This window comes from Littorina saxatilis, linkage group LG2 (assembly GCF_037325665.1).
Source record: "Littorina saxatilis isolate snail1 linkage group LG2, US_GU_Lsax_2.0, whole genome shotgun sequence".
Taxonomy (NCBI): domain Eukaryota; kingdom Metazoa; phylum Mollusca; class Gastropoda; order Littorinimorpha; family Littorinidae; genus Littorina; species Littorina saxatilis.
This window is the reverse complement of record NC_090246.1, coordinates 26,532,362-26,550,571: the sequence shown is the minus strand read 5'-3', so window position 1 is coordinate 26,550,571 and position 18,210 is coordinate 26,532,362. Positions and strand designations below refer to the sequence as shown.

At 43.3% G+C, this 18,210-nt stretch overlaps 1 protein-coding gene across 4 annotated transcripts in view; it reads right to left on the bottom strand.

The window, feature by feature from the left end:
• LOC138958616 (CCR4-NOT transcription complex subunit 3-like) overlaps window positions 1-18,210 on the bottom strand; it is a 39,100-nt gene that overhangs the window by 7,518 nt on the left and 13,372 nt on the right. For all 4 annotated transcript variants that reach the window (XM_070329823.1, XM_070329824.1, XM_070329825.1 and 1 more), the window contains exons 9-14: window positions 16,828-16,946; window positions 11,118-11,177; window positions 10,050-10,117; window positions 7,994-8,121; window positions 7,294-7,580; window positions 6,342-6,447 (exon numbers count right to left, since the gene is read on the bottom strand). In XM_070329823.1, the coding sequence (XP_070185924.1) occupies window positions 6,342-6,447; window positions 7,294-7,580; window positions 7,994-8,121; window positions 10,050-10,117; window positions 11,118-11,177; window positions 16,828-16,946 (768 nt within the window). The remainder of the gene's footprint in view (window positions 1-6,341; window positions 6,448-7,293; window positions 7,581-7,993; window positions 8,122-10,049; window positions 10,118-11,117; window positions 11,178-16,827; window positions 16,947-18,210) is intronic.

The window sequence follows — 18,210 nt, the reverse complement described above, 5'->3', positions numbered from 1 at the left end:
CCAGATGTATCAGGATCTCGCGCGCACGAGATTTCGTTTTTATTTCTTCTCGCGATAGTTGGAGGAGCGAGAGCCGCCATGTGTTTTCGTCTGCTCGGAATATGCGCAAAAGTCGTAAATTATCCCAAAAAGCTCGGTCGTAAGTTAAAAATTTTAAGAGTAAATTTTCATTTAATTAATATACTTACCCAACTCACAAATAGCAATTAACTCTAGTTCAGTGCTGGTAACGCTGTACGCGTCCCCTTGGTAACCAAGGGAGACCACTCTAAAAAAGAAAGTGATCCATCCCATAATGCCCGACTATCAACAGTCAGACATCCGTATGCGTGCGCATACGCCGCCATCTTATCATTCCAAAACGAAGCCCAACTCACTCCTTTTTTAGACCCCAGTACCAACCACAGCGGGGAGGTGGGAGGGAATAAACGTTGTGAGTTGGGTAAGTATATTAATTAAATGAAAATTTACTCTTAAAATTTTTAATTAAATTACATATCCATACCCAACTCACAAATAGCAGATTGCTACTATAGGTGGCGGGTACTCACCAAACATCAACGTAGAAGAGCTTGTCCTGCTGCCACCATAGAAGGCAGTGCAAAACTGCCATCTTGTCGCAGGGAGGAGATGTCTCTCAGATAATAATTCATGAAGACATCCTCCGATTTCCAATAGGCTGCCTCCAAAACGTCAGCCAGACGGCCTGAACGGAGCACTGCCACAGAGGAGGCCCATGCTCTCGCCTCATGCGTTCTTGCCGAGGTCAGGGGAAGTACTGCCCTAACCTCTCCGGACTGAGTATGCCACCAGGCGTAAGCTTGCCTTATTAGCGTGGATACCCACTTAGCCAAAGTCACCTTAGCAATATCTTTGCCCCTTGCTGTATTGGGAGAGATAAAAAGCAACTTTTGATTTTCTGAACGAATGAACCTAGTTCGAGACAGGTAAACGCTGAGCGTTCTGACCGGACAGTTAACTATGTCAAGATCTCCAGGAGCAAGGATGTTGCTCAAGGCAGGAATGTTAACAACAGGAGACATATGACCTGGTTTTTGATTTTTTGCTAAGAATTCAGGCCTGAATTTAAGAGATATGGAACCATCTTTTTCGGTTGCAATATCTTTAGCTAAGCCGGATAAAGCATGCACCTCACTCCCTCTACGCGACGTCGCGAGCAATGTTAGAAAAACCGCCTTGCGCGTCAAGTTAGCCAAACTAGATGACTGTAACGGTTCAAACTCGTTAGAAGCCAAAAATCTCAACACAAGCAACAAATCCCAAGCAGGGAGCGAAGACTTCACGCGCGCGGCTTTAAGGGCAGCACCCTTAATAACGCTAGCGACAACCCCATCAAGAGTAATCTTATGTCCCAGCTGCCTAAGTGTTGACGAAATCGCGGACCTTCTAACACGAAGGGAAGACGCTGACCCCCCCTGTCCAGCTAGCCAGGCTAAATGATTTGCCACCTGCATGGACCGCGGTGCCAAAGGTTTAACCCTGTTAAGACCACACCATTTCACCCAAGAGGCCCAGTGAGACGAGTAGACCGAACTGGTTGACTTCCTATGAGCATGCTTCACAAAATCTACAGTGGCAGAAGAGGCGCCTGCCTTAAGCATAGCGCTTCTGACAGAATCCACCCTTGAAGGTTGAGGGCCTGAGGGTTCTCGTGAGGGATTCCCGACCTGGGTTGAAGAAGTTCTCCCTTTCTTACTGCGATGGGGATAGGCGGTCGAACCGCCAGTCGCAGCAAGTCCGGGAACCAGTGCTGGCTTGGCCAAAGTGGGGCAACCAGAACCAGCGCTGGCTTTTCCAGGTCGACCTTCCTGAGAACTTTGCCCAACAAGCAAAACGGAGGGAAGGCGTAAGCTGTCAGCCCTGTCCAATCCAGTTCTAGCGCATTCACGCCCCACGCCAGAGGATCCGGGAAGGGGGATACAAACAGAGGTAGCCTCGCTGAATACCGAGTTGCGAACAAATCGATTTGAGGCTTCTCTATCTGCTCCCAAAGACGGTGTAGGGATTGGTGCGACAGAGTCCACTCTGAATGGACCACCTTGTCCCCCCTGCTCAGCGCATCTGCAAGGACGTTCAAGCTGCCCTTCAGAAAGATGGCTGACAGCAGAATATGATGCGAAGCGCACCACTTTAGAATGAGGCACGCACTGTCTGAAAGGCTGAGGGATCTCGTTCCGCCCTGCCTGTTCACGTAAGCCGCGACCGTCCTGTTGTCGGTGTGCAACCTGACATGACTGTTCTGAACGAACGGCAGAAAAGCTTGGAGGGCCAAGGAAACAGCCTCCAACTCCAGAGCATTGATATGGCGCGTGGGAAGAGACAGGTTCCACTCCCCCGACGCCACATGCTCCCCCAGGTGCGCTCCCCACCCCGTCAGAGAAGCATCGGTAAACAGCTCGTTCTCTGGCGCCGGGCGCACTATCGGGACTCCCTGTGAGACCCAGGGAAGAAGCCAGACCTGCGTGGTCTCGAAAAACCAGTCTCCCAGAGAAATCTGGGTGTCCCACCCCTGGGTTGACTGATCCCACCGGGCCTGAAGAGCTGCCTGAAACGGCCTCTTGTGTACCCTGCCCAGTGGGATAAGAGTAGCCATAGACTCCATCTGGCCAAGTACTGATGTCAGAACCCGTACACTGGCCAGATTCTCTCCGTGAAGCGCACAGAGCAAGTCTTGAAGTTTGGCCACCCTCTTCTGAGACGGGCGGACCGACCATCTGAGCGTATCGAACTCCATCCCCAAGTAAGTGAACGTCTGGGATGGAACCAGTTCTGATTTGCCCAGGTTCACAGAGAACCCGAGCTGGGCAGCCTGACTGAGCACCATGCGAGTATGGACGTGGCACAACTCTCTGTCCTGATGTAGGATCAGCCAATCGTCCAGATAAGCTCGCAGACGCACGCCCTCCTTGCGCACAAGAGCGCAGAGCTGACGCACCACGATGGTAAATATCCAAGGCGCGAGAGATAGGCCGAACGGCAGTGCCCTGAACTGGTAGGCCTTGGCTCCCCAGCGGAAGCGCAACCACTTCCTGTCCGTCACGTGCATCAAGACGTGGAAGTATGCGTCCGTAAGGTCCACTGAGGTAGCCCAATCGCCCGGACGAAGCGCCTCTCGCACAGAGGCCGGCGTCTCCATAGTGAACTTCACCGTCCGGAGATACAAGTTCAGAGTTGACAGGTCGAGAACTGGTCTCCAAGCCCCCGAGGCTTTCGGTACAACGAACAGTCTGCCGTAAAACCCCGGGGACCGTAAGTCCAAGACCTCTTCTATCGCCCCTTTCGAGAGAAGGGCTGACACCTCCCCTTGCACCGCGGCTCTCGCCTCCGGATCCCTGGGGGGTTTGCAAAGCGGGATTATCCTGGTCAGAGGTGCTTTTTCCCCTGACCAGAGAAGCCTGAACCCCGAACGAACAATCCCGGTAACCCACTTGCTGTCCACTAGCTGCAGCCAGGAAGAGAGGGCCCTGGACGGGCCGCCCGCCACAACTAGTGCGGGAGCTACCGGGAAGGCCTGTTCGGGGGAGTTTCATTGGGGGTGGGGCTTGCGCCCCGACCCCCTAGAACCACCAAAGGATTGACCCCTCTTGGGGTAGGGCGCACCGCGACCTCTACCCCCTGAAGAGAACGACTGTTTCTGTGCCTTGCCGCCACCACCAGACGAGGATGTCTGAGGTTTGGCCGTAGACTGCGTCTGAGTCCGTGACTGAGACTGAAACTGAGGTTTGCCCTGGGCCTTAGGCAAACCCTGAAAGGCAATGCGGGCTATAGCGAGGTCCCTCGCGTCCGCTGTCTCCTTCTGGAGAGCATCCAAAGAGGCCTGACCCAACAGCGATCCCTCTAAGAACGGGGACACTTTCAAGGCCTCAATTGTGGACTTATCACAAATCCTTGACCCAGCCAAAAACGCCGACCTTCTTGAGTGCACTGCATGTACATAAAGGTTGGCTGAAATCGACATCTGCTCCCTTGTCACCTTGGCCAAAGTGGCCAGAAGGGTAGCCACGTCAAGCGCCGAAGCGTCGAACCTGAATTCAAAGGGGTCCAGAGAGGTCGCAATCGACCTCGAAAGAGACCGTTGCAGAGACTCTGACACTGACGTCAGCTCAAGCAACGACCTCGCTGCATCCTCAAGAGCCGTCATCGAAGACTCGGTACACGGAATCACAGTGTTAGAACCATAACGGACTTCACGCAGCGAAGCAAGCTCAGGCGTCACCGGCAACACAGCCATAGGTAACGCGAAATGCTCAATCAGCTTAACAGGCCGGGGAACGAGCCTCCACTTCTGAATACCAGAAACAGCCCGATCCCCCGCCTTGGCCAACCACGGGAGAACGTCCTCGGGTGCATCACCACGTTGCAACAACAACGGCACCTCCGGTCCGTTCCTTCCCTTGAAAACCTTTGCCATAACATAGGCAACTGAGGAAGACTCTTTAAACCGGAACTGACCAGAATCATTCTTGGCAGCCCGGAAATCGTCAAAAGCCGACCTGGGTGGCAGAAGTCTCTCCTTGCTTCTCACCACCCCTTCCGGAAAGTATTTGGAAGCCGTCTCCGCTGCCTGAGCCACCGCGCTCGACAGCTTCAACGGCAGGTTGAGAAGGGTGTCATCCACAGCCGTGGCATTGCCCTCCTCCAACCCTCCTTCCTGGTCGCTATCACAGCCAGGTGGGCCAACGCCAGAGAGACTTGCAAAGTCCTCGGAGTCACGCCCACCATCCGTCCCCCCGGACGGAAATAGAACCGGCATACCCGACACTGAATCAGAGGTATATGCAGCGTTCTTACGATTCACAGGGCTCCCTGCAACTGCTGGATCGGCGCAATGCCATTGGCCAGGAATTGCAGGAGGGCTTTCACCACGCATGTGGCTTACTCTCTCCTGTGATCGCAAACCCTCGTCACCAGAGAACCTGGTAACTTGAGGGCTAGACATACCTTTAGAGCGCACCGGCCCATGCAGAAGGGACACCCGCCGTCCATCAGCATGCTGAGACGCATGTACCTCCGCCCGAACCACAATAGGAGCAGCCACAGCGGAAGTCGCAGCAGGAGCTGAAGCGAAACCGGAAGTGGAAGGAGTCGGTGAAGACCTGACTCTACCCAAGGAAGAAACATCGAAGACGCCAGCCGGAAGTGCGCGAATCTCTGCTTTCGTCGACGACAAATCGGCCGCCAAAGTAGAAACCTGTGTACTTAAAGTCAAAAGCAATGACGCAATATCGGCGGGAGACACACCTGAATCACCAGGGGCCCCCGACGAAACAACCGGTTTAACAACATCCTTATCCTTTTCACTACATGTGACCTTGTCCTTCTTCGCGAACAAAATGGCGGACGAAGACTTGTCAACAACAACATCAACATCACATCCTACATTTCCCGGTTCTTTCTGAGAAGTGGCGGAAATTCCATCACTCTTTCTTCTAGATGAAGAACTTCTCTTAGAGGAAGAAGAACTAGCAGCCGGAGAAGCTGAAGCAGCAGCCTGTCTCGAACTAGTCCTATTTTTGGCGCACTCCGCCATGTCAAAACGAACTCACAAAAAATTTTCGAACTGAAAAATTTTACAAGTTCACAACGTGCGACAGAAACGTCGCCAAAGTTACATTAAAACAAGAAATCTCTCACCCAAAAACAGCCAGGGTATAGACAAAGCTCGGCGGCAGACCAAGGGGCGAAGTCAAAGTCAGGACACAAAGACCAAGGCTGAACACAGCCGGAGCGTACAACAAAACGCGACCAGACACGTCGCTCGCTGAGAGTGGAATGATAAGATGGCGGCGTATGCGCACGCATACGGATGTCTGACTGTTGATAGTCGGGCATTATGGGATGGATCACTTTCTTTTTTAGAGTGGTCTCCCTTGGTTACCAAGGGGACGCGTACAGCGTTACCAGCACTGAACTAGAGTTAATTGCTATTTGTGAGTTGGGTATGGATATGTAATTTAATCGCGTTTTGGGTCATTATCCTTGACGATACACAGGATTTGCGTCTTCCCGACTCCTAAGGAAGTCGCCGCGGATTCTATCGTGCGCGAGATTAAGTGGGTTTTTTTCGTCTCGCGATAGTTCGAGGAGCAAGAGCCACCATGTATTGTTTTCGTCTGCTCGACTACAAATGCGCGAAAGTCATAATTCATCCCCAAAAGCTCGATCGTAAGTCGGGTTTTGGGGTGAGTCGTTCACTGGGGGTTCATTATATAGTAGAATGCATCCGTGGTAGCAAAATCGGTCGTAACAAGGGTGTGGTCGAAAACAGGGGGGTCGCTAAGGGGGAGTTCTACTGTACAAGACAAAAAAGCTCGACTCACTAGAAGAATCTGTCCTTTGTACCGGACTTGTCACTCGATCATCCAAGCCTGCACTGGTCACAGCTTGTTGTGCTATTGATTGCAATGATGACAAGGAATCTTGATTCTGAAATAAAAAAAAATGCACACTATGAATCAGTGTTAACTCATACATGTATATACCCACACTTGCAACATTCAATTATGTCTAAAACGATACTGTCTGCTTACAGAACAGCCCCCTTTACCTGAATCAGATATGTATATTATAACTAATGATCCTGGTGTAGTTTTAAACAACCTAAAAAAAACTATGAAGTTGTGGAGCTTTCTGCCTTCCACTTTGTTAGTGGAGCAAACAAAATGACACCAAGAACAGAGTGTGGTATGTCAGACAAAGGTTGATTGCAAACTTGTTTCTTCCAGTCTCAAGATGTTTGTAAGTATACAAATGATACTTTAGTCTAGGTATATAAAACAACTTCCAATTTCAGAGCCAAAACAGTTTCCAATAGAAGAATTCCGGCAGTAACTGTCGGATTTGTATGGGTTGTGAATGAGCGAGTACCCTTGCTTTTTCTTGGACAAATAATAGACATGTGGTTCCAGTACACGTGTTCAAGACACGCCCTCTCGATAGCGACTGGCTTGTAATGTCATGTGGGAAAGTTTCCCCATGTGACATTATGTCGTCCCACATGACATTATAGGCCAGTCACTAGCGAGGGTGTGTGTCTCATACACATATACAGGAACCACAAGTTGATTATTTGTCCAAGAAAAAGCAAGGGTATTCACTCTTCCACAACCCATACAAACCCGACAGTTATTTTCCAACATTGTCTATTACTTGCACGCCTCGGCTAATACTACTCTGAAAATGTAAAACTGCTGGAATCAGAACTTTCGAAAAAACTCTTTTTGATGCTGAAACACTCCGAGCACTGAAGAAACACTGGAGTAAGCAACTGACCTTGTTGAGGATGAAATGGCTGCCTGCACTGTTCGGTCCATTCATAACGATGGGCATGTCAGGGCGACTGCTGCTGTTCTGAATGGAGTTGATCCCTGTTGTGACGGAGCTGGAGCCCATGGTGCCTGCCGACCCCACCGAGTTCATGTGGGGTGAGGGCGCCGAGGGCACGGAGGGATTTCCCGAGGAGGTGAGAGAGACAGAGTTGCTGACACTCGACACTTGCACACTGTTACTGTTTATACTGTTGGATGCATGGTCAATGGAGTTAACCAAAGGCTTGGAATCTGCAAACACAGAAAATCACACACTGAAAGACCATTTGTTACCAAACCCTGCTTATTAAATTCAGAAACAAAAAGAAGTTTGAGGAAATCTGGCATACACAATAATTAATGAACGGTTATAAAAAAGTAAACAGAAAAAAAAGGCAGTACATGTACCCAAACCCTACTGTAAATGCCATGCCATTTTTTAATATCACACCCAATGAAAAATAAATTATACTCAATAACAAAATCCACAGGTTTGTGAAGCCCTGTTACTGCAAAACTATCTTGATTTAACGAACTGGCACTTCTTAAAAGTATGATTCATGGCTTCCACTGGCAGTTCAATCTATCACACCAAGCAGTCAAAGATATAACATCCCCCCCCCCCCCCGGAGTAAAATTCACGTAATTTCTCTGTGTCGACTGACCTGCTGTATTGTGTTGCTGACTGCTAGCTGCCGCAGCATACGCCGTCAATGGGGGTGTTACTGTTGACGACGGATGATGGTTGCTGTTGATGCTGTTGCTTTCAGAATTTTGAGATACTGTCGAATTGCTACAAGGAAAGAAGCAAACAAATAAAATTAAACAACATATAAAGAATTTAAACAAGAAGGGCAAAGCCCATACGACTCACATGCTTGACCTTTACATGACCTTGACCTTCAGCTAAACCTAGCAATGACATCATACACTAAGAACTGCTTTACACATTTTTCCTACCAAAATACATGTGACCTTGACCCAAGGTCAAGGTCATCCAAGGTCATGCAACACAAAGCTGTTAATTCAAGACATATGAAGTACAATGGTGCTTATTGGCTCTTTCTACCATGAGATATGGTCACTTTTAGTGGTTCACTACCTTATTTTGGTCACATTTCATAAGGGTCAAAGTGACCTTGACCTTGATCATATGTGACCAAATGTGTCTCACGATGAAAGCATAACATGTGCCCCACATAATTTTTAAGTTTGAAACAGTTATCTTCCATAGTTCAGGGTCAAGGTCACTTCAAAATATGTATACAATCCAACTTTGAAGAGCTCCTGTGACCTTGACCTTGAAGCAAGGTAAACCAAACTGGTATCAAAAGATGGGGCTTACTTTGCCCTATATATCATATATAGGTGAGGTATTGAATCTCAAAAACTTCAGAGAAAATGTGAAAAATGTGAAAAATAGCTGTTTTTTAGACAACATTTATGGCCCCTGCGACCTTGACGCAAGGTCAAGATGCTACGTATGTTTTTTGGGGCCTTGTCTTCATACACCATCTTGCCAAATTTGGTACTGATAGACTGAATAGTGTCAAAGAAATATCCAACGTTAAAGTTTTCCGGACGTCCGGACGGGGGGGACGGACGACTCGGGTAAGCACATAGACTCACTTTTGCTTCGCATGTGATTCAAAAAACAGGTTGGCAGCAACTGTGACTCTTTCGAAAAAACTGGTGACATACAAATTGTAAACGCCCGATAAAGTTGCACTCAAAACCAATAAATCCAGTTCTAAACAAGAAGGGCAAAGCCCATACGACTCACATGCTTGACCTCAAATAACTAAACCTAGCAATGACATCATACACTAAGAACTGCTTTGCACATTTTTCCTACCAAAATACATGTGACCTTGACCCAAGGTCAAGGTCATCCAAGGTCATGCAACACAAAGCTGTTAATTCAAGACATAGGAGGTACAATGGTGCTTATTGGCCTTTTCTACCATGAGATATGGTCACTTTTAGTGGTTCACTACCTTATTTTGGTCACATTTCATAAGGGTCAAAGTGACCTTGACCTTGATCATATGTGACCAAATGTGTCTCATGATGAAAGCATAACATGTGCCCCACATAATTTTTAAGTTTGAAACAGTTATCTTCCATAGTTCAGGGTCAAGGTCACTTCAAAATATGTATACAATCCAACTTTGAAGAGCTCCTGTGACCTTGACCTTGAAGCAAGGTAAACCAAACTGGTATCAAAAGATGGGGCTTACTTTGCCCTATATATCATATATAGGTGAGGTATTCAATCTCAAAAACTTCAGAGAAAATGGGAAAAATGTGAAAAATAGCTGTTTTTTAGACAACATTTATGGCCCCTGCGACCTTGACCTTGAAGCAAGGTCAAGATGCTATGTATGTTTTTTGGGGCCTTGTCATCATACACCATCTTGCCAAATTTGGTACTGATAGACTGAATAGTGTCCAAGAAATATCCAACGTTAAAGTTTTCCGGCCGGCTGGCCGGCCGGACGGACGGACGGACGACTCGGGTGAGTACATAGACTCACTTTTGCTTCGCATGTGAGTCAAAAAGGCAATTATGTTTCTTACAAGTGAGACCATTGCGTGGTTGTTTTTTTAAAGCAAAACTGAACCTTCACAAGCCTGATGCAGTGTTATTCATACTTAAGATCTATTCAATGATGCCACAAACTTACAAAGATTATGAAAAGTGATAACAGGTATACATACCTTTGTGATGACTGTCTAGAAGGTGGATTCTGGGGTTTGGATATAAGTGGTGCTGATGTATGATTCTTCTGTAAGGCGAGAAGAAAACAAACAAGACATTAAGGCACTCATCAAATCTAAAAAAAAAATCACACAAACCTTGAGCAAAGACGTCCCCATCTTAATCTGAGATAAGAAACCTTCTCCATGAAATTTGGTATTTTGAGCAACTGGCACCGTAAAATAACAATTTAGGTGTAAGAATAAAACCTTATCAATAATGGTAGTTTGCTCTCTGTCTCGAACTGCACTTCTTTAATAATTCACATTTCTCTTAAAGTTATGAAGCTACCAGAAAAAGGCCAACTAGAGCCTGCTGTGAGAAAGTTCAAATTTCTTCTTAATATTCTCTGGCACAACAGGACTACAAGAAAAACAGATGCTTATATGACTCACCTTTCCTAATATGTATTATATGAATCAAAAATAAAATATTTGGTGTTCTAGATTCATAAGACAATGTTCAAAAGAACTGAGATTGCCTACTTGTCAACCCAAACTGGATCCTAATGAAACCTGTTTTAATCCATTTAGTTATCCAATCCTAAGAATATCCACAAACTAGCCCCAACCTCATATCTTCAATCTTCTCAAGCAAACATTTTCATGCTATGACCTTGAAATTTGACAAAACAAGTCAAAGTCTTGTCTCGTCTGAAAATCATCAAAACCTAAAATTGTGTGAAATTTGGAGGCTCTAGCTTCAAAATTATAAGAAAACTCAACATTAAGATTTTATGAACTGAACATGATCCCACTGTGACATTGAAATTTAACAAGGGTCAACCAGACTGGGGTCATTTAAGAAGATCATCAAACCCTAGACATTTAAAAAAAAGTTCTTAGCTTCAAAAACATTTGATATAACCTCAAAAATTTAGTTTTTTGTTCACAGCTGGACTGCCACCTGCCCATACAGACTAAAACTACCCATACAGACTGAAACTGCTCATTACTAAGACTCCCTGATTACTTAGGTGAGTACATAAAAATACAGCAATCAAATAAGAAAATATTCAACAATCTCACTTCATATGCCTCCTCTGACTGGGATTTGTGCCTTTTCCTCTCCTTTTCTTCAGGTTTCTCCTTTTGTACAGAAAAAAAACCACAATCATATAAATGCATTATAACCCACACATATCTCAGGGTTCGACACTAGCGGGGGCGGGGGGCGGAACGCCCCAGAGTTTTGTGTTCCGCCCCAAACATTGCTGAAGCTTGGGGCCCACTCGGCCCCAGGATAAATTCCAACAATGACAAACCGAAAATTCTAATGCCAGAACCAATCACTAAAAATCGCCAGTCAAAGTCGTCACTGAAATTTGCGTTACGATCAATGCCGCAGTCAAGAAAAAACAAGTCGCGTAAGGCGAAAATACAATATTTAGTCAAGTAGCTGTCGAACTCACAGAACACGTGGAATTGACAAGAAGAGCGGGGTATTCGTTGCGCTGAGAAGGATAGCACGCTTTTCTGTACCTCTCTTTGTTTTAACTTTCTGAGCGTGTTTTTAATCCAAACATATCATATCTATATATTTTTGGAATCAGGAACCGACAAGGAATAAGATGAAAGTGTTTTTAAATTGATTTCGAAAAAAAAATTTGATAATAATTTTTATATATTTAATTTTCAGAGCTTGTTTTTAATCCGAATATAACATATTTATATGTTTTTGGAATCAGCAAATGATGGAGAATAAGATAAACGTAAATTTGGATCGTTTTATAAATTTTTATTTTTTTTTACAATTTTCCGATTTTTAATGACCAAAGTCATTAATTAATTTTTAAGCCACCAAGCTGAAATGCAATACCGAACCCCGGGCTTCGTTGAAGAGTACTTGACCAAAATTTCAACCAATTTGGTTGAAAAATGAGGGCGTGACAGTGCCGCCTCAACTTTCACGAAAAGCCGGATATGACGTCATCAAAGACATTTATCAAAAAAATGAAAAAAACGTTCGGGGATTTCATACCCAGGAACTCTCATGTCAAATTTCATAAAGATCGGTCCAGTAGTTTAGTCTGAATCGCTCTACACACACACACACACACACGCACGCACACACATACGCACATACACCACGACCCTCGTTTCGATTCCCCCTCGATGTTAAAATATTTAGTCAAAACTTGACTAAATATAAACAAGTCGCGTAAGGCGAAAATACAATATTTAGTCAAGTTGCTGTCGAACTCACAGAATGAAACTGAACGCAACGCAACGCAGCAAGACCGTATACTCGTAGCATCGTCACTCCACCGCCCGTGGCAAAGGCAGTGCACGTGGAATTGACAAGAAGAGCGGGGTATTCGTTGCGCTGAGAAGGATAGCACGCTTTTCTGTACCTCTCTTTGTTTTAACTTTCTGAGCGTGTTTTTAATCCAAACATATCATATCTATATATTTTTGGAATCAGGAACCGACAAGGAATAAGATGAAAGTGTTTTTAAATTGATTTCGAAAAAAAAAATTTGATAATAATTTTTATATATTTAATTTTCAGAGCTTGTTTTTAATCCGAATATAACATATTTATATGTTTTTGGAATCAGCAAATGATGGAGAATAAGATAAACGTAAATTTGGATCGTTTTATAAATTTTTATTTTTTTTTACAATTTTCCGATTTTTAATGACCAAAGTCATTAATTAATTTTTAAGCCACCAAGCTGAAATGCAATACCGAACCCCGGGCTTCGTCGAAGAGTACTTGACCAAAATTTCAACCAATTTGGTTGAAAAATGAGGGCGTGACAGTGCCGCCTCAACTTTCACGAAAAGCCGGATGTGACGTCATCAAAGACATTTATCAAAAAAAGGAGAAAAACGTTCGGGGATTTCATACCCAGGAACTCTCATGTCAAATTTCATAAAGATCGGTCCAGTAGTTTAGTCTGAATCGCTCTACACACACACACACACACACACACGCACACACATACACCATACCCTCGTTTCGATTCCCCCTCGATGTTAAAATATTTAGTCAAAACTTGACTAAATATAAAAACCATTGAAATCGTCGAAGGACAATGCCGCAAGGGAAATAACTCCCAGATTGCGCTCTTTAGCGTGAGAGATAAGTATCGCCTTCAATGCCCAACGCAAAATGTGGCGACACATCCCTGGTGTAAAAAGACATGGAAATGAAGATGACGAACAGGGAGGAGATAAACGAAAAAAGGAGACCGATGCAGCCAAAAGAGCGAAGCGCTGTCGTAATTTCAATGTCAAATGGTTGAAAGAATTTCCCTGGCTTCAGTACGATGAAGAAAAACAGACAATGCATTGCCGCCCGTGCAGATCTTATAGCGGAGAACCACTTGGAAAAAGTGGGGATTCTGAAGGTATATATATACTTAGCATGAATAAGAGTGGGCCCCAGATTTTTGTTTTCCGCCCCATCAATTTCCATCTCCGGGGCCAGTGTGGCCCCAGGACAAATAAGTTAGTGTCGACCCCTGTATCTATAAATTCCTTAATTATTTCCACTTTGTAACAAAACTAGTTCTTCACTTTTACATAGTATATTACACTTGACACAACCTGGTTTAACCGATTCACCATAAACAAAAATAACACACACTTACAATGTTTAGCTCTTCGGCTCTCTGGTGTTGTTGGGAATGTTGCGAGTGAGGATCAAGTTGGGTATTTAAAAGGTAGACGTGTCTCAACCTTATTGCGATTAGTTGATGTTTTAGAACATGCAGATTTACATAATAAGCCTGGATTGATGGTGTCAATTGACTTTTTTCATGCATTTGATTGCATCTCCAAAGAGTTTATGTTGAAGATGTTTGAAAAATTTGGTTTTGGAACTGATTTTGTGAAATGGGTTGATGTTTTGATGAAAAACGCAAAAAGTTGTGTAAATTATTGTGGTTGGTTATCTGAATTTTTTAATATTGATTCCGGAATAAGGCAAGGGTGTCCTTTTTTCCGCACTAGCCTTCGTATTAGCAGTTGAATTGTTAGCAATCAAAATTCGAGAGGCCAAAAATATAAAGGGTATGTCATTATGATTATGGAACAACGGAGATATGAATAAAGTTTTGAAAGTATTGTTGTATGCTGATGATGTTACATTGTTTTTGCAAGATGAACATGACATGTTCCAAGCCCTGGCTTTGATTGGTAAATTTTCGGAAATATCAGGTTTGAACATAAATCGCCAAAAATCCAAACTAATGTGGTTTGGGTCGCAGAAGAATTGTAGGAATGAGTGTTGCGGTTTTGCATGTACAGACAAAATGAAAATTCTAGGTGTATATTTCTGTAATTATATGCGTGCGTCAAAAGTGAAAGAGAATTGGGAAAAGAGAGTGAATGTTGCAAAAAAGGCTCATCTGCATGTGGGAGAAAAGGAATTTGAGCATTATTGGGAAAGTCTGTGTATTCAAAACGTTTATTCTGCCACATTTTGTCTATATAATGCAGGCGCCGATTGTACCAGACGACGTTCAAACTGAAATTAATAGGTTAATGTTTCGCTTCGTGTGGCGCAAAAAAGACTGCAACTGAAAAGCATTTGAAAAGGTGAAAAGAACTGTTTTATGTAACGAAGTAAAGCAAGGATTAAATCAGATTGATTTGCGTCAGATGCAGTGTTCCTTTTTGTTAAGCTGGGTTGTGAACCTAACTCTGTCTAATGAAGACCAGAAATGGTCATGGCTCCCAAAAGCACTGTTTTTCCGTTTTGGGAGTCGCTTTGAGTGTTTTTTTGCGAACATTAATAGCAAACCATTTAAAGGATTGGACAATATTAAATCGGAATTTTGGTCCGCTGTGTTAAAGGCATGGCTTGATAACAATCAAGTCAATAATAATGGTAATTCTGTTTCGGGTTTGTTGTGGAACAACAAAGATATAATTTGTCAAGGAAACCCACTTTTTTTTGCGGATTGGATTAAAAGTGGTATAATGTATGTGAGCGATGTGTGTGAGAATGGACGTTTTGCTTCCTATGAAGAAGTGTGTGAAAGAACTGGCTACACTGCAAATAGATTGCTTGAGTACAATGTTGTTCGAACAGCTGTACATCTCCTTTTAAGAAATGTCGATATAAACGATGTAAATTGTTCAGTCTGTGACATTCCGACCTTTTGTGGAAAAAAAGTTAAATCAGTAAAAGAAATTCGAAAGATTCTGGTAGGAAAACAAAACAGCCCACCCTGTTCAGAAGGATTTTGGAGAAGAAAATTAGGATTTGAAATTGACGAAAAGAATTGGAACTTAGCAGCCACTGTCACTAGTGAAGTTCGATTACGTGTACTGCATTGGAAAATATTGCAAAACATTTATCCAACCAATATTTTATTGTGTAAAATGAAAGTGAAGGCTAATAAAAACTGTACATATTGTAAGGATGAACTGATGTATTGGAGCATTTCTTCTTTCAATGCCCAACAGTGCTCAGGTTTTGGAAATATATTGAAATGTACATTTTAGTAAACATTGGCGAAAGAATTAGGTTGAATGTTACAGATGTGCTTTTTGGTATAAAAAGTAACAGCAAAAATATGAAGAAGATTAATCACATTATTTTAATCGCAAAGATGTGCGTAAGCATTTTAAAAAAAAACGATTCACGATTAACACTGGAAATTATTTTTGGAAATCATGTTGTTTTGAGATTTCGTTAGTCTGAAGTTTTATTAATTAAAAACAAATTATTGTTTATTTTCTTTGATATAAGGTAAAGACAGCCATACATTATGATGCGAATATTGTTTTTAAAAAGATCAATATATGATGACATATGATCATTTTGATGCTACACATGTTGACACGTATATTTTTTTCACGTATGACTATTTTTTTCCTTTTGTATAATGTAAAAGTTTTTTCTGAACCACATGTAAATGAGAGGGTATGTGTGCAAACAGAAACTACAGTGAGAGAGAATAGGAAAGAGAAAGTGTGTAAGAGAGAGAGAGACAGAGAGAGAGAGAGAGAGAGAGAGAGAGACACACACAGAGAGAAAACGGGAGAGAGAGATGACGATGACGATGATGATTGAACGTTGTTATACAATGATAAGGGTTAGAGGCTATCACGCAGCAAACTCTCCAAGAGAGGGAAATAAAGAGAGATATATCATCATCATCATCATCATCATCATCGTCATTGGGATCGGCATTGTCACCTACATGTGTCTTTTCATGTTTGTTTTTTTGTCGGCTTGTCTAGTCTGTCTGTCTCTGTCTCAGTCTCTGTGTCTGTCAATCTGTCTGTCACGGGCTAGGGGTTACAGTAGGTCTCTGTTTAATTTCGTCTGTTTTCCGTTGTTGCATCTTATTCGCATAACCATCTTCGATAATCATTTGGTCGAAATTTGCCAGAAATAAACCATCATTTGTTAAAAAAAAAATTTGTTTAAAAAAAACCCACACACTTACAAATATGCCCACTTTAACTTCCCGGAAAACATGAAAAACAAAACAAACAGAAACTCCACCAAAAATTTCACCCATACATTTTCCCATGCAACCTGTCTCACTTGCAGTCACATCCACTGAAATAAAAAAAAATCAACAGGGCACTGCAAATCAATATACAGGTGAACTCCCCTTCCAAGACCTCGACAAATCTGAGAAAATCAGTTCAAAAGGAGGGAGTCTTAAAAAGGGGGTTACGAACAAAAGTCTGATAAAACTCAATCTTAAAAGGGAGGGAGTCTTAAAAAGGGGATTTCACAGTATTATTTTTTAAAGTTCAATGTACTTACCATGGAATGGTTGGCATTCAGGCTTGGACTGGGAGAGGGAGAACTGGAGTTAGTGGAGGTAGGCGTGTCAACCTTTTCCAGTTCCTCGCCCTCGAGTCCCCCTACCCCTTGGCCTCCCGCTGCAACAACAGTGTGAAAGTGATCACCCAACAGTCAACAGGAATGTCTCCAGCGACACATTGCCAAACTGGACAAAAACTACATTTCACCAAGGCTTGGTAACATTTAAAAAAAAAGGTTACTGCTTAACTTCTGCAGCACTCAGTCAATGTACATTGTAATCAAAAATCAAACACTGTATCAGCAGCTGCAACAAAATCTTATACAGCCTCAACTTGTACTTGATAATGTCCTTGCTCAGAACAGAACTTAGGTATCCTCAGCAAATACCCAAGTGAATAAAAACAACAGTAAGCGTATCTCATATATGCAAAAGAGAACAAACACAAGCAAATTGCCACACTAAGTGAACATTCAGCGCAGATCAAGAAAGGCAAACGCCCCAATGAATTGCCTTGACAATACCATTCAACTCCCATGGCCTAATTTTCACAAGGTCGTCAATGGGTGACCCACTGTAGCAGTGACATTAAAATTAAAATGTGATGAAGGTCATCCAAACTTTGTGAACAAACAAGGATCTTTAAATACTATAAGTGAGACAAGTCTGAGTAAACTAGCTGCAGGCAACCATAAAAACATGTGCAATTGACTGCGAAACGGCCTGTGTGTGACTTCGGTCGACAACGGAGGCATACCACATTTCCATCATATGTGAGGGCCACCCGAGACTATAGTATAGAGCAGTGCAGTCTCCATATTTCACTTACTACTTAGTGACCTAAGCATAACCCAGCTGTGACCATGAAATTAGACTTTAGATCATCCAAAATGTATGAACAAACAAGGATCATAAAAGACTATAACTCCACTAAGTTTGACTCTTTGAGTGGTCTTATCAGAAGAAAAAAATCCAATGAGAAAAATCAATTGGAAAGTCTTTCCTTTTCTTCCAAATGGCCATGTTCTGACCTTAACACACAGCCAGAGCCAACCACATGTATCCATGTGTGAAAGTCATCAAAAACTATTCTCTGGCCAGGTTTCAATGCTTAAGAAACAAAAACATCCGCAAAATCTTAATTTTCTTTCTTCTTCTTTCCCCAACAGGATCCCGCTGTGACCTTGAAATTTGATTTGGGTCAATCAGATGTGTTATGATCATCAAACCCTGGAATATGTCTGGAGATTCAAAGCTATAGCTTCATCAACACCCAAGAATACTTTTAACATTTAGCCTTTTGTTCCCAGATGGCCAGCCAAACAGCACAAAACTACTCTGTACCATATTTCTCAGGGGAGTCGAAAATTAAAACCCCATGA